Source organism: Patella vulgata, chromosome 2 (genome assembly GCF_932274485.2).
Source record: "Patella vulgata chromosome 2, xgPatVulg1.2, whole genome shotgun sequence".
NCBI lineage: Eukaryota > Metazoa > Mollusca > Gastropoda > Patellidae > Patella > Patella vulgata.
In genome coordinates, this window is record NC_065880.2 from 36,138,867 (window position 1) to 36,156,004 (window position 17,138).

At 35.9% G+C, this 17,138-nt stretch overlaps 1 protein-coding gene across 3 annotated transcripts in view; it reads right to left on the reverse strand.

Moving 5' to 3' along the window:
- Positions 1-2,519: 2,519 nt before the first annotated feature.
- The window catches only part of LOC126810988 (proline-rich protein 5), a 30,278-nt gene continuing 15,659 nt past the window's right edge, over positions 2,520-17,138 (reverse strand). For 2 of the 3 annotated variants that reach the window (XM_050536448.1, XM_050536449.2), the window contains exons 2-9: positions 15,163-15,291; positions 14,354-14,434; positions 13,154-13,202; positions 11,284-11,341; positions 8,079-8,170; positions 6,737-6,812; positions 3,652-3,876; positions 2,520-3,262 (exon numbers count right to left, since the gene is read on the reverse strand). In XM_050536448.1, coding sequence (XP_050392405.1) covers positions 3,081-3,262; positions 3,652-3,876; positions 6,737-6,812; positions 8,079-8,170; positions 11,284-11,341; positions 13,154-13,202; positions 14,354-14,434; positions 15,163-15,291 — 892 coding nt within the window. In that variant the 3' untranslated portion in view covers positions 2,520-3,080. Of the gene's footprint in view, positions 3,263-3,651; positions 3,877-6,736; positions 6,813-8,078; positions 8,171-11,283; positions 11,342-13,153; positions 13,203-14,353; positions 14,435-15,162; positions 15,292-16,840; positions 16,934-17,138 lie in introns of those variants that run through there. The other variant, XM_050536450.1, reaches the window with a different exon arrangement.

The window sequence follows — 17,138 nt, forward strand, 5'->3', positions numbered from 1 at the left end:
CTTATGGTCAGCGCTCTTTTAGTTATCAAGCACCTGTTTTATGGAATAATCTACCATTTAGTTTAAGATGTTGTACATCTCTATATTCTTTTCAAAAACAACTTAAAACACATTTATTTAATCAGGCTTTTAACTGACTCTGTATACAATTGTTAACATGTCCATAATCTTGTTGTTTATGTATGATTTACATTGTCACTTTGAAAAGTGTCCCTGAACATGTTATATGAAAGGGCGCACTATAAATATGCTGTAATAATAATAATAATAATAATGATAATTTTTTTTATTGTCAACTCAAGGGTTTCATAAATTTAATATACTTAAACCCTTACATTTCGCCAACAGAATTATTGGAAAATACGTTAAGTGGTGTGGGTACTGATTATTATTTCGCTGAACCTTTAAAGGGACAATAACACTCTAGCTGGCTTGATAACTCCAGAAAATAAAAAAATAACCTTATTCTAAGTACTAGATGTGTTAGTGTCCTACCTGTTGTGTAAATTATCCATTGAATCCTATTTTACTTGTCCATAGGGTTCAAAAATATTTTTAAATCCAAGTCACATTTGAAAAGCTTTACGTCAGGCTTTTCAAATCATTTAGTTGAATTTTTCCAATTTTTTAAATTAGGTGTGTTAAGATGAAATTTGTATCATCAATTAATTGGAATATTGTAAAATAGTACAATTTGTTGACCAGAATAAAGATTGGGACATATTATTCAGTTACAACAAAAGTGGTATTGAACCTTTAACCAATTAGGGGACTACATTTTGGTTCGAATCTCACCATCTGTAAAGTTAGATCTGTGTCGTCATATATTGTAATAACAGTGATGTTGGAAGAAGAGCAACATCTTTTTAATTTTAATATCAATTGAAATATCTCACAGGGCATGGGATTAGGGATGACGCGTTAGAGCTTAGACCTTAGGTCCGGATTAAAGGGTGGGGGAGTGACTGGACTGCAGCTAGGGTCCTCATGTTAAAGGAGCCCTCAAATAAATTACCATAAATATTGTACCATAAATAAATATATTATGTCATTATCTGTGCCAAACAAATCTATCTACCATACTGACATGCAAATTGCTTTATTGTTAGTGTGCCGGACAATGACCAGAATATGCTTCCTTTTTATTGTTGATGTAATTTAGGTCCCCGGTATCTTCAATAGAAGGCTTGATTTTGCTTTACTCTACATTTTCGTCACTAAGTTTGATTTGTCTAGGACCCAGCTCTAGACCTCTCAGATTCCTCGATAGTAAATATCGCGAATACCAAGTCACGTGCTTTTCAAATGCTATGTCTACCTGTGGTAATCGAGTTGGAATGTTCAATACCAAGGTTGCCGGATGTTTTTCACTTCAACCCCAGCTATTCCGCTATGAATATGCTATTGACCACTTCACATTTTAGTCCAAACCTTTTTAATTTACTTTTCTGTTCTTCCATTATGCTAGTAAGTTTGCTTCTTTTTTTTTATCTTGTCCATGCGACTTTCGACTAAATTAAAAATAAAAAGGTTTCAAAGGCTGACTGGACAACGTTATTTTTCTCGTGTCTGTGGTAAAGCGGGGAAATGATAAAAGTTCGTGAATTTCAGACTAATCTAGCAACGGCTAGATCTTGTGAAACCAGCGGTCGTTGCTTCACGGATATGGGGCCACGGTGACACGTTTTCAACCAGAGGCCCCATGCAAGCTTAATCCGACCCAATCTGTTTCACAGAGAATTACGAGCCTAGTAATATATCTCTGTCAAAGATGACTGCCTTAACACGTGCCGTCACAGCACGCGGCGTCAATCATTGGCTGAATGGCGCGTGCATTGTTTACATAACACGTTACTGCTTCGGAGAGAATGCTGCATTTTAGTCATTTTAATACCCATTTACACTAAATAGGAAATAATTTTTACCTACAAATACGTCAAACGCCTTTATTTATTTTTCCAATACATACAAAAAATGTTTTAGAATTTAATTTGTCTCAGGAAAAAAGTTAATATTACTGGCTCATTAAGCCGCATCGATGTCATCCTTATCAGTGATTGTCGCGGCCTAGCAAATATTCACTGCGGATCAGTGTGAATCCGACCCTGTAAGTGCACAGATCAGTATATAAGTTTATACGCCTAAAAACCAACAGAAATGAAAATAAATTCTCAAAAAAAAAAAAATAAATAAAAATGATCTCGTTTTTTTTTTATTGTTATAGCAGCCATAAAAAAGACTAAAAAAAATATTTTTTCTGTCAGTAGTGTGCTAATTTCCGTGGACTTCCATGTCCCTCCATGAGATGAGAAATTGAGCAGGTTAGCCTAATGTGCCATTCATTGGAATTATCTACGTATGAATGCTGCCATTTTGTCAAAAATATATGTTGAAAAATGGCTATTGTAATGTATAAGTCAACTGTACAATAACCGATAACATGCCCACAACTTTTCGCTATGGCATAATAATCTACCAGTGACAAAAAATGTGGCTAAAATAATTAATTTAACATTAACTTAACAAAAAGTATTTTTATTTTCAATAATACAAAATAATTTAATAATCTGCTGCATACATAAGCCCATGTATCATGAATAGACTATTATTTTTATTATTTTATGTCATGACACTGTTATAATATCTCCATAGACTTGATTAGAGGACCAGAAATCACATTTTATGTGGAATTTTCCATAATGATTGACATCATCAAGGAAACGACAATAAAACTAAATGTATTATTAATCGACACGAGGACCGTATACACCATGTATAGTTATATCTATCTGATTGATTTGTCTGTTTCTGTATCGTTTGGTTTCGGTATTTTTTTTACCCGCAATTCGCCTGCATTTAACAGTTATGCATAATAGGTTTTACCAATAAGCCACATCTTTTCAGTATCAGAGCAGAATGAATTAAATATATCTACATATTCTTCTGTTTTTAACATTAACTGTCTTTTGAAAACTGAGTGTTATACAAAGCACCGGGTACTTAAAAACAGCGAAATGTTATTGGCAACAAGTTTTTTTTTTTATCACAATTATTTTTACAAATGTATCAGTTAATAATCACTATGAAAACAAACTGTGTCTTCGCCCACCATCTCCATGTTCTAACACCGGTGCTAACTTTTTGTTGTTAAATATACTATTAAGTCGACTAGAGAATTTATTGACTGTTGCTGGAGACCATGTAGAATATAGCGATACCTTCACTTCTTCTTCCGGCTCTTCGGATTCAGAGTCTACCGCTTCTGCAAAGAGAATTGTGATATTACAGAAATAGCCATGGCTAACGCAAATCGCGCACATGCAAGGAATCGCATGTTTTGCGCAGATTGGGGAAACTAAATCACTTGCTAGATTTTCTGGTAGTCTACTGCACCGTTTTTTCTCACAATCAAATAAAGCTTTCACTGTATCGAGGAGTGTGTTGTGTATATTGCAGCAGTGCGGGAAGAGTTTCCAGGGGTAGATATTTGCACGACAAAGGAATGAAAATTTATTTTTATTGTTTACTGACCCAAAATATATAGATAGCGGAAAAATATAGCCAATGGGGGATCAAGAAGACATGCACAACGCACTCGGGGGTTGGATATAGTTCCACGGAAGAAGGCAAACGATGACTAATGAATCCTACCTGTAACAACAAGGCGAGGCGTTGAACGACTTTTAGCTTTTATTATTGGATCTGGTGAACCCGCATACAAACCACGTAGTCCTAAATAGGGTACCACGGCTATGGCCACTAATTTTTCCAGTTTATAGGTGTTTTCTGACGAGAAACTTCCATCAGACACACTCTGAAGAACTAAAAGCATCTGTTTTACGTTTGGAGGTATAAATGTCGCTGACTGTAGTGCTTCTGAAATACAGTTTTAAAGTTTCAAATATTAATAATGCCGGGATAAAAAAGAGCAAGGACCCTATATAGTGTGAGAGACAGTAATAGGTAAACGATTATAATCATCCTATGGCAGCATGCGTAATACAATCTCCGCTGTTTCCTAATTGACCACACTATTGTTTCCATTTAACAATGGTCCAGCAGCTGCCATGGGTAAATGATCAAGTTAGATAATCCGCTGATCGCTAATTACGTTTACCTAGTGTTCAGTTTTTCTGTAGCCTGCCACATGATTATAGTGAGATAATCTATCATTGTGTAGTTCTTTATTCAATATCATTAATGTATGTACAATTATATTTAATTGACTTTATATCACCACTGAATTTACTATAAATTGGCCATGGTTTTTGATACAAATCAATTATGAAAGAGGGAGAAGATGACTTTTGATATACAAGGACTCTTTTGTGTTTTTACCAATTTTAAGATGACTTTTGATATACACGGACGTTTTTATTTTGTATTTTTACCAATTTTCAACCCATTAAGTGTACATAATTTAACTAAATCAACTGGTCCATAATATCATATTAATGTATTGGACGTTAAATGTTTAATAAACAAAAACAACAACAACATGATACAAATCAGACGAGCTTGGGTTGCTCACCAGAGAAGGGTTTCTCATATTATGATACTATTGTATATGTTATAATAAAATGTTGAATCCAGATATTCCTTTTTTTCTGTTAACTCAAACTATGTTATATTGGTTCAAACTATATTTATTCATGAAATGTTACAACACTGGAGAGTCGACACGAACATTAGATCTCGCAATAAGCCCTTCTTCCATAAACATTACCTATTATGATATTATACGCTCGTATGAATAAGGGTGCAGTTACTGATGCTATGAACAAATGCATATAGAGCATACTTTATTTTTAATTATTAAACTCCATAAAGTTATTATCAAATTCTGTTAATATTGTGGTTAATGTTATCAGATGTTACCAGATTTTCCAGTGTTTCAATTTTTCCAAAGACATACTTGTTATTAAATGGACCCGAAGAGTGGTATTTTTGGGATTTTGTTTAAAGGAGGCAAGTCGCTAGCTCAATATCACCCAGAGTATGCCGTCTTATTGGCCAGTTTAAATCAACATTGATATTGTTATCTTACCGTGAAAAGATGGGTTTCTGATATACAATATTTAAGACAAAATGGAAATTTTAAAATTCGGAGAGGAATCGCGTGCCAGAATGCTTTCGAGCGCCATTTGTAATGAGGCGACTCGACGAACGAGGCTAAACTTATCCCACAGGAGAATAGTACCGGTGTAGACTGTAATAACCAGGCGCCAAAGTCTGCCATACAATTTAGAGTAAAAAGAGAAACGATTGAATGTAAATCAGTTTATATACATTCATATTACATTATTATATGCGTTGCGACCCATTTGTGTCCATTTCAAGTTGCCAAAGAATAGAGATTTAACTCCTGTAAGTTGTATTAATAACGTTTGAAATGCGATATTAACAGATCAGTCCTTATTTCTCCTGAGAGGTTATTCTATTCAGATATTGCAGTTGGTATAAATGGTGTGTTATATAACTTAGATCTACATTGGGGGATTATTATATTATTTTTATTTCGGAGGTTTCGGTCTATTGCCAATACACGGAGGAACTCTTGAGCGTAGATGTAATTTATATAAGTATGTGTGTTTGTCGTCTTCCCAGATGGTTTCTGCTAATGTATCACGTGATGAAATAAAATAAAACCAAGTACGAACAATCCAAACCATAAGACAGAATTCGAAGTCCTAAAAAACGTTATTGGCAAAATAGTGTATTCGAGCTAAATAGTGTAATCAGCAAATGGACTGCTCCTCGTGTACAAAATACATGACAGACAGTGGTAACAGGTGTCCGGAAGAGTAAGCTTACCCTGCCTGGCGCCACACCCGCCATAGCTCCATCCAAACTATTAGGCGAAATGTCGGTAAAATAGCGTGATTGGCCAATGAACTATCGGTATGCAAAATGCACGCGATGAAATGTGTTAACGACGTAGTAGACATTATCAGGGAGATAGTAATAGTATACGTGCCAATTAAATATATCTAGGATAATAGCCGAGAGATTCTACAAAAAATGTGTTTGATTATCAAGATGAAGTAACCATATCATTATACGGAAGACCACTATGAAAAAAACCCAAAACAATTCTGATGATCTCGTAATTGCGACATAATTATCTCGTAATTGAGACGGATATACGGAGAAGACCATTACGGTCAATCAAATGTAATTACAGGATAACTATGTCGTAATTACAAGATAACTATCTCGTACTTACAAGATAATCATCTCGTAATTACAAGATAACTATCTCGTACTTACAAGATAATTATCTCGTAGTTAAAGTATTAATTAATCGGATTTATTTAACATACATTGTTCATCTCTCCATATTGTATAAATGTGACAATTTGTATATTGTAAATAATTTATGTATTTTGTATCTGATGAGTCATATGTCTCAAAGAACAATAAACTTTGAACTTTGAACAATAAGCAGTCGTTTCATAGATAAATCAGTTTTGTCAGAAATTAGGATTCGCTATATCCATATACTCCCACATTCGTAACTCCATCCCCTGTCACCGAGACCGTTGAAATTGATTTTTGCTATTTTGCACCATCATGTGACGCCCTTGCTGCCTACCTTCACAAAGATGGCTGGTTGATGTATTTCCGTTCCCTGGCTGTACATGTGCTATATTACATTGTAAATTGTCTATTTCGTTCAACTTCAAGTTTTTTTAAGCGTGATTACACGGCGCTATAATAAAGTGGTGATACTTACCATGCACACTAACCTTTAATAAAACAATATTTCTAAATTCCAGTAAAGTGACGTCTCGAATAGACATTTCCGTATTCTGAAGTAAAAAAAAAAATGTCGATGTGTATGGATGAAAGTAGGATGCTCAAAATTTCCAACAAAGATACTTTATTTCTTAAAATAATTACCTAAGGTCTATGAATCTGATTTCATTTAAGTATAAATGTCTAGATATGAATAAAGTTAAACCCCCGGGGGATTTTAGAGGAAGACATGCCGATCAATGTCTATATCAAAACGTATAGTTAATTCTTCTAGGATTTATACATGACACACGCAGACTTCTTTTGATTAAGTACATATAACATTTCTCTTAAAATACAGACTAACTGTTTAATAAGATGTTTTTCTATCTCAAAATTACGGCTCAATAAATATACTGACGACTGATATAAAATCATACTTCGACAGTTTCAAAGGGTTTAATATGTTATTCAATATCCAGCATTAACGTAAAGATCCCCCGTCAACTTTGTTGACGTCAGCAACGCCAAAAAAATGTTTATATCCAAACTCGGCGTTTGTTTGATGTGTAAGCTTTCCAATAAGCTCGTAGTGGTATTTGAATAGGAGTGGGGAGGATTGAGGTGAGGTGAGGTGGGGTGGGGTGGGCGATGGGACTAGGTATAAACCGCTATGTGATTCTCCAATAGTTAAAACATGTATTGAGTCTAGTGAGAGGTTTTTCAAGAAATTCTAGTGAATGCCCGGTTTATAGTACTGTATAAGAATATAACGTACAACGAAAGCAAAATCTGGCGCTTTCTTCCTGTCCTCTCTAGAGAAAATGCTGTCCTTTCTGGTCTTTATACAGAATATATAAGCAGGGTTACTATCCGTGTGTGTTTCCGTGGCTTAAGCACGTTTCGCGCATGCTAGTGCTAATAATTATATGTTTAATTTACATGGCATTTGGCGGGTTTTCGGAAAGTTGATGAAACGACGTAAATGAAAAAAATGAAGTCTTGAGAAGAACTGTCCTATGTATCCACTCGTCTGGCTACAGATGAATACACATTAAGAAAAGTCGTTGGATCGAAGGCAATTGTAGTTAGTACCTGCGTGCTTTTGGTAATTAAATTTGGTATGTGTGTGTACACTGACTCTCAGTGCATCTTATGCCATCACATACGGTGTTGAAATTATACTAGACAAGAATAAAATATAAAAAATCTGCAACACTATATCAAAACAATAACAGAAAGATTTATATGAGCAACTTTTGACATATACTTTCCAAAACACTTGATCTAAAAGGGTAGGAACCACACTCCTAGCCGGCGAAAATACACTGGTGATGTACCTTTAATGGATGAAGTATAGCTTGTAGATATGGTAGCATTTCTTTGAAAAAACCTTCCCATGTATCTCCTAACAACCGTAATAAATCAGCACCTGTAAATTATGACAATGGTTATATTGAATAGTCAGCAATTATATAATTACAGGTAACTGTGTACAACATGTCCCTTAGTTTTTTTTTAAGTTCAACGAACATCAACCCATTTTGCTATCAATCAATGTCTATCAAATATTACAAGCCCCTGTAGGCTGTCAAATGAAATGATGAACGATCCTATACACCTAGTTTATATGGTTACGGTGGCGTAGTGTTAAACAAAAGTTAGAGTCGTGTAGCATTGGTGTAGCACCGTGCTAAATCAACCCCGTCAATACCGGTATTATCTATACTCAGTGGCGTGGTATTCCCGCAAAATACGAGTTGTCAATGGGTGATAGAATTTAAATTGCACATAAGGTCATCAGACGATATTTTCTGTATTCATAGCCAGTGGTCACTATATACAATTTACGGCAAACTCACAACAATCTGGTTAAAATTATTCGACATATTACCGTTTTAGTATCAGACACAGGGAAGATATTTTCTTAGGGGTTTCGCTCCCTATTTCTAAAGTTGGAACCACCGTGGATTAATGAATAAGGCACTGGCTGACTAATCAAGAAGACAGCTGGGGTATGATTCAGTGTTGGCCGAGAAAGTTCCTTGGGATTTTCCAGCTTTGTTCCAATTTGTCAGCTGCAGAACGGACAGCCTGTTAAGTGTCTATTTTTTCGGATGGGACGAATTACCCTGGTTCCGTGTACGAATGCACGTAAAGTTAACCCTTGACAGAATTCGATGAAGAGTATATAGGAGAAAACGTAGCTATCCGGGCAGAATTTTTCCCATAGCAAACTTCATTGCCACGTTTGGTAGAATAGTATACAATATTACAACACCCGGGGCAGACATATAAACAGCAAACGGTTCAAAATTGCCCCCAAAAATTCAAAATTTCCAAACCTCCATCTGGTTTACTCTCGACCTTTCGTTTGATTTAGTATTTCCCGCGGCAGCTACTATACAATCAGTTTAAGCCAGGTTTTAATTAAGATGGGGCGAACGCTTAAAGGCGTATTGAAAACTACTTATACACGAAATGTTTTATACCGCCTTTACTCGATACTAAAGTTATTGAGCAGTAAACCGTATAGCGAAATCAGTGCCGAATTAGATGCCAGACAGAAAGAAAATGATATTAAACAAAAGCTGGACTCCCTTTCATAAATCTTTATTGTTTACTAATACTACCCATCAAAGACATGTATTTAATTTACAAGAATTATTTATATTTTGACGGATGCGAAAGTGTTCAAGATAATATACAATAAAATAGCATAAAACATGTCAAAATATTAAATATGCAAGTAACAAATGTGAATTAATCAGCCGAGAACTAAAAGAATCATAATTTTCATATGTAAAAAGGTTTCAGGCGCCATACACAAACAAATCTAATTTTCTACTTTCAATCGAGACAGTTGGAAAAGCTATTGAATAGTAATTATCCAAATTGTTTCTGGAATTATTTTTATACCTCCTTTCTACTTGGTAAATTTTAAAAATAAACCGTATAGCGAAATAATGTCGAATAGAAAATAAATGATATTAAAGCGGAGTTGCCCTTGACAAATCTATATTTTTTAGTAATGCTACCCACCAAAGACCTATATATAATGTAGATGTACTTAAATATCACCTGTATTTTGATAAAAACGACAGTATAAATTCAAGGGACTCGATATCAAAGCAAGATACTATAAAACATGCTATATTCAAAATGCAATAAACGCATATAAAATAATTAATTTGGGTTGAAAGAATCATTATTACATAATGGTTTAACGCGTGCGCTTTAAATCATAAGAAAGTTCATCGTTTTTTTCCGGCGTGGTTTCCCCTTGTCAGTGGTGCAGGACAGAGGGCCTGACATGGACAGCTGTCTAGTCGTTCGAATGGGACGAAAACCCGAGGACTCCTGTATATATTGGCGTGCACGTAAAAGATTCCTTGGCAGCTGAAATTCGATATAAGAGTAGGCCAAAGTGCCGCTGCTCGGGCAAAATTTCCCTCATAGTACACTGTATGCGCATGACCGTCTTTATTAGCCCAGTCGGAGCAGAACAGTAGGACGTTAAACCTCATTCCATTTCATTTCATTTTTAAATCATAAGGCTTGTCATTGATTCAAGTGGCGTGGTTTCGATTCCTAGCTTGTGTGACAAGGAGTGAGGTCGTCTGTCGAACCTCGTGGGTTTTCTCTCCCCCCCCCCTCCCCCGTCTCAAGCCAAGCTCTAATAAAAGTTGACCCAACCTCGGCAGTGATTACTTTAATGATCTGTTTTAAAGTATATGCCATTATTATGTCAAGCACGTCAAAACAGATCACTAAAGTTAAAAATAACATTCAGAACAATCCAGTGTTGAATGTTGAAAATAACACCAGAAATACTCAGAGAATTACAAATATGTACATAGCTGACAATTGAAATACACATTAATAAAATAGAAATATCTGTCTAGGAAACAAATCCAAACGCTTATTTCATTAGCCTATAAAAAAAATAAAATGAGGTTTAACGTCTTACTTTTCTGCACCAGCGGGGCCAATGAAGGTTCTACATTAGCGTCCATTATAGACAGAGAGAGAGAGAGATGGGGTTTAACGTCCACTCGACACAAACTAGGTAATTTCAGGACTAACACATGGTTCAATTGTATTTCAATAATTCGCAGTGGGAGAAAACCGGATGACCAGGAGAAAACCCACGAGGTTGGGCAGACGACTCTGATCCTTATCACATTCAACGTACAAGTCGGGAATCGAAACGACGCCACTGTGACTCAATGACAGCCCCCCCCCCCCCATTATAGATAGAGTGATATGGGGAGCAGGAATAAAATATTGGTTATCACACACACTCTTAAATGGCATTATATGGATCGTTTTGATACTAGCATACAGTTATTTAAGACGAGTATGTAGTTCGTGTGTGTGTGTGTGTGTGTGACGTGAGCGAGACCAGATACACACTATAACTAACATAATTAACAAAATAATGTTCATCTATAATTATCACATATTCGTAAAGAATATCGAATATAACTGTCATGGAATTCAAATAGGGAGTACTGTAACAATAATTTGCTATATAATACCTACCCCTTTCATTCTTTATTTTCTCTCTGAGTATAACCATGCCTTTTTTCAATAGTTGGTCCTTTATAAAGCAAATATCGTAAATCGTGTATTGAATAATGATTTTATTTCTAACCACAAAAACACCTCAAAATAATATAGTCAAGATTCTTTTAAATATTCTCAGATGATGTTAGATAATTGTCATTACGAACTCTCTTGTATTACGTTAGCAAAATTTAAAAGTCAAGACGTAATCATTGTTTTATCCTTATATGAGCAATCTCACTTCGTTCTGCCCCAAGTTCACAAACTCAGCATTCCGAAAAGTTTAAATTTCAACAGGGTTCTATCCTATGTCCCAATAAATTCACGGGACGAAAAGCTAAAGCAGCGACATGCCCGATCCGAAAATTTTGAAATCCAAACAAGTTTTAACAAAGTCAATCGAAAACGGTCCTGTTCGCAAGATTTCGATAGGATTCATTCACATGCCCGAAAAACCAGCGGCTGCCAGGCAGATACGCCTACATTTTGCAAGAGATGGATAGAGAACAAGCTAAATAAAAAGAGATTTTTCGTACAATAAATGGCCATAATTCAGGAAATTACGACCCGATATGCGCGAATATCGACAGGAACCGAGTTCTTTGCGTTATAAAGATATAATATTTCAAGGTTCATCAAAATCGGATCAAAATTGTGATTTCTAGAGAGTCCACAACCTTGATATACCATATATTTTGCGTACAAGGGCCTGCCATTTGTCCGGCAGTTTTGGTCCCATTTTCACGAAATTCAAACTCAGCCGTTATTACCGTGTAACGGTGATATATTCAAAAGTTTTTTTTTCAGTCGGATAAAAATTGTGATCTCTAGAGGAACCTCAAGCTAAAAACGCGATTTTTCGTACAATCAAGGGCCATAATTCAGTAAGTTACAATCCAATATGCACGAATATCAAAAGGAACCAAGATCTTTGTGATATAAAGTTATATTTGAAGTTTCATCAAAATTGGATTTAAATTGTGTCCTGTAGAGGGTCCACAACCTTGATATACCATATATTTACACTATTTCCGTACGAGGGCAGCCATTTTGTACGGCAGTTTCGTCCGATTTTCACGAAATTCGAACTCAACCATCATTAGGGTGTAACGGTGATATATTCAAAAGACTTTTTCTAATCGGATAAAAATTGTTACCTCTAGAAGGACCACAAGTTACAAACGTAATTTTTCGTACAATCAAGGGCCATAATTGAGGAAGTTACGACCCAATATGCCCGAATATCGAAAGGAATCAAGATCTTTGGGCCATAAACATGTATTTCAAGTTTGATCAAAATCGAATCTAAATTGTGTCCTCTAGCGGGGCCACAACCTTGATATACCATATATTTACACTATTTGCGTACGAGGGCGGCCATTTTGTACTGCAGTTTTGGTCCGATTTTCACGAAATTCGAACTCAACCATGATTAGAGTGTTCACAATCTAAAAACGTGATTTTTCGTACAACCAGGGGCCATAATCCATGAAGGAACCGAGATCTGTGGGAGATAGGCCTATATTTCAAGTTTCGTCAAAATCGGCTATTTTATTGTGACCTGTACAGTGTCCACTCACAAACAAATTGTGGACGGACGGACAGGAGCGACGACAATATACGTCCACATGAAAATCTGGGCGTATAAAAATCCCATCCTTGCCAATTTCTAAATGACCATTTTAGAATGTAGACTACCACTGATTATAGCATGTATCAAAATACCCTTCTTAATTTATCCACTCCACGAAGATTTCCTAACATCCTGTATGATGTAACCTTTAGGATTTCTAAATCATAACTGATTTAAGTACATGCATTAGGTATGGTGAAAACAAAAACCAACCTTATAATAATCAAATATTAATGGACCAGCTTCGGTATCTGTTAAATATCTGAAATTAAATTAGGTATGATATGCTAATTGATTACATAGTTAAATGTTTTCTTCAAACAAATAGGCATATTAACAGCGTGAAAATAATACCTAATTAATTCATTAACATATTTACTTCATAAAAGACACAAGTCATGTCGCCAAACACTATTCAGACCTTCAATACCGGTATTGGCATAATGCTTACAGGTAATAAAGCCGTCATTTAAAAAAAAAAGAAAAAAAAAGTGCTACAATACACACACATGCAGACCACTAACGGTTTATGTGGTGACGAGGAAGGGTCTGGGTCCCCGTCTTCCCTGGTTATTAACCCGATTGTCTAAAATATATTCAAATTATTAATGTGTTTCATTTATTAACATGGACACTTCTGACTTGTTTTCAAACACTGAAATGTTTTCGACTTGGTTAGTTGGAATGATTGCATGTTTTATTTCTTTGAATATATTATATCGTGAACTATATAGATGCTTGTTATGGAACTAATAATATAATTTTTCTTCATAAGAATAATAAGATATAACAAACATCCTATGCGGCTATAGTATCTTAACACTTTTATAAGATAAACAAACATCCTTTAGTATCTTAACACCTTTATAAGATAAAACAAACATCCTTTAGTATCTTAAGATAGATCCTACTAGTAGACGAAAACATCACTTACCTGATTCCAGATTTGTTTACGCCAAAAAGGAAATTAGACGCTTATTTTCGAAATGAATGCCACATTTATCTATAATGAGTAGTGGGGTGTCGTGCACATACCAATAACCCTACCTAGCCGTTGACCCCCACCAAGACTCGGTCCCTTGCCAATGATCCTACTCTAAAGCTCTCTTCCTAGCAGAATACCCCAATATTAAGATTCTAAAAGTGGCTTCCTAGCCGACAACTCCCACCAAAGCCAAAAACCCCAACAATAATTGGGTTAGGGCTGGGATTACCGCTAGCCCTGTTGACCAAACTTGAAGTTGGCCTTATTAATTAGATTTAACCGGGAGTAACATAGGCTAGGTGGCGTTGGCCTACCACTTCCGGTTTCAGATCAGTCACGGGCACAACCTGGTTAACGCCGGGTTATGCACTAGTAGCTAATAATTCTCATCACCGGTACTTCTGTATTAGAGTAATTATTATATCTACCTTACGTTACTCTGTAGTTTCCCAAGTTCATTTTCTTTAAGAGTTTTCTTTTGGAATATTTGAACAACAGCCACTTGTATACTATAAAATAACACGATATATTAAAGATGGGTTCCCGCGTACAAACTGGGTGATTTAATGGTATATATGGACCAAAAACATATTCAAACTAATTAATTTGTCATAATTATGCTTCAAATCCTTCTCAAACATTGTAATTGCAAAGGAATGCCCTGCTATTAAAATTCGATCAAACCAGGTCATGTTTACGTCACGTCTTGGGAGTCAGAGGAGAAATCATTGCATACATAAGACGATGTTGTTTTTAATCGCTTATTATTTATTACAAATATCGAATCCTAATTAAATTCTCGGATTATCCACTACCCGCGTCTTTTCCCGTCATTTTTATCTCAGAAAGTATTGTACGTCTAACTCTTCATAAAGTTATCAACTTGCGCTCAATAGTCGCTTGTGACCTTTGACATCGTGCGTGCAGAAGGTCATAATCGTCGGGCTGTTGATTAGGGGAACCCTTACATTTTTGTCCTGTATACGCTCCATGAGTGTTTTTCGGGGAATCCAGTATTTTTCTAGTAAGATTGGATATCTCTACTTTCCATATATACCAAAATTGCCATACTTTTATTGGAAATAACCACCCGATAAATAATGATATTATATAAATGTGCTGAATTGGTAACATACTTACTGGGGTTGGTCTCTTACATGCATAACCAAACTTGTAAGGTAAGCCCCTTTCATCGAACGAGATGGGGCTTTGAGTCTCGTGAGCAATGTACATTTACCTTTCCAGGAAGTCTTGACGTGTTGCTGCATCTGAGGAAGTCAGGGCTGGTAGAAATGTGGGTAACGTTGAACCGCGCCTTGCACCTTTTGGTAACCTCGTTCCGATGTCGATATTAGCTAAACTGTGTCTGTAATATATATAATTAAATAATGTGTTATTATGCAGTATATCAATGGATCTTATTTATTTTAGGTCTTGGGCCATTACGGCACCTATGTCCACCGCACCCTTTAATCCCTTATTCGTTATCTTTTAAAGGCCGACAAGATAAACAAGTGTTTATCTACGCTGAATTCCAATTTTTGGAATTGTATATGTCCGTTATAACTGCAGCTGCAATAACCTCCTCTATATTATATATCAAGAGGTTTTATTAGAGAGAGGTTCTGTATTGGCTGAAAGAGATCGAAAAAGGCCCTGTATGAAAAGATACGCTTGTAAGTTCATGGTAATATATGAACCCATCTTTGTCATATGAAAGTATTTTACAACGCACGTCTAATATGCTGTAACGCCGTGACATTTTTAAGACAGAATGAATGGATGAAATGAGATTTTGTCGTCCTACTTTTCTGCTCCAACGGGACTTGCGTCATACAGTGTGCTATAAGAGAAATTTTGTCAGGTCAGCAATTGTATTTTAACTGTCAAGGATTCTTTTATGTAATTTACGTACACGTGACCTAGTTTTTATCGTACATCGGAACGACAAGACGCTGTTCCACGCCAGATCCTGCGTCCTGTGCCACTGACAAGGAGAAACCATTGTCGGAAAATACCGGGGAACTTTCTCGGTCAACTTCAGTTAAAAATAGAGCCAGCACCTTATTACTGGGGGGGGGGGGGCAATGGTTAGCACGCGCGCGCGCTGTATCATACGGTCTGTCATTGAGTCAACTGGCGGGGTTTCGATTCCCCGGTTGTACGTGACAAGGAGTAGGGTCGCCTGTCCAGCCCCGTGGGTTTCTCCGGGTCCTCGGGTTTCATCCCACTGCTAAATACCCCTACGCGCTAGCGAATGATTGAAATAAAATTGAACCGTGTGTTAGTCCCGAAATGACCTAGTTTGTGTCGAGTGGGCGTTAAACTCCATTTCTCTCTCTCTCTCTCTCCCCTTACTTATTGAGTCACCCCGACTCACCACGGTGAAGACGAAGGTAAGCAGCGGATTGTAAACACCATTGAAGCAGTCAAGACAGAACAGTACCGAGTTCATAATGTTTATAATAATATTGGATTGTACGACATCGGAACCAGCAATAGGAAAAGTCTCCTGGATTTGGGTCAAAACAAAATGTTGAATTTGGTTTGTCTGATACGTAATATCGATGATTATTGGTTGGAACCAGCTTTATACATACAATTAAATATTTATTTCAGTGGAGTTTACAAATTCCAGTTTCGTTTCTGGCTTAGACTGTAGACTGTTGAACGCAAAATTGATTATATCTTATTAGTACCCACATATTTTTATCCTCCTAATCCAGTCAGTATAGAAATTACAGTCAAATCGACAATTATATTTTTGACACATATCAAAGTAGACATACACCTTTAAACAACAGAATCTTATTTTGTAAATTTCCATCACCCCAATACCATTCTACTTTTTTTAAATAAGAATTATAGCTGTTGTTGTTTTGTTTTTGTCAAGTCACAAGATATATCATACTTACAACATGTTTCCAGACATAATTGTATTACTAGTCAGCCCACATATTCAATATTACTTCATTGAACGGAAGTTGTATAAAATCAAGGAATATGCCGAGAAGTGCAGATCAAGTGAAGATCAGATTTAACCAGCTCCATGTATATTTATCTTTATATTTATATAGGTCATCAACTTTAAGAAAATATTACACAAGACTATACTATTTATCGATAGTTACAAATGGGGCATTGTATAGTAGATAATCTTGTTTTATTTGAAAGATAAGGAAGAAATTAATTTTATTATGGACATACGCAGAT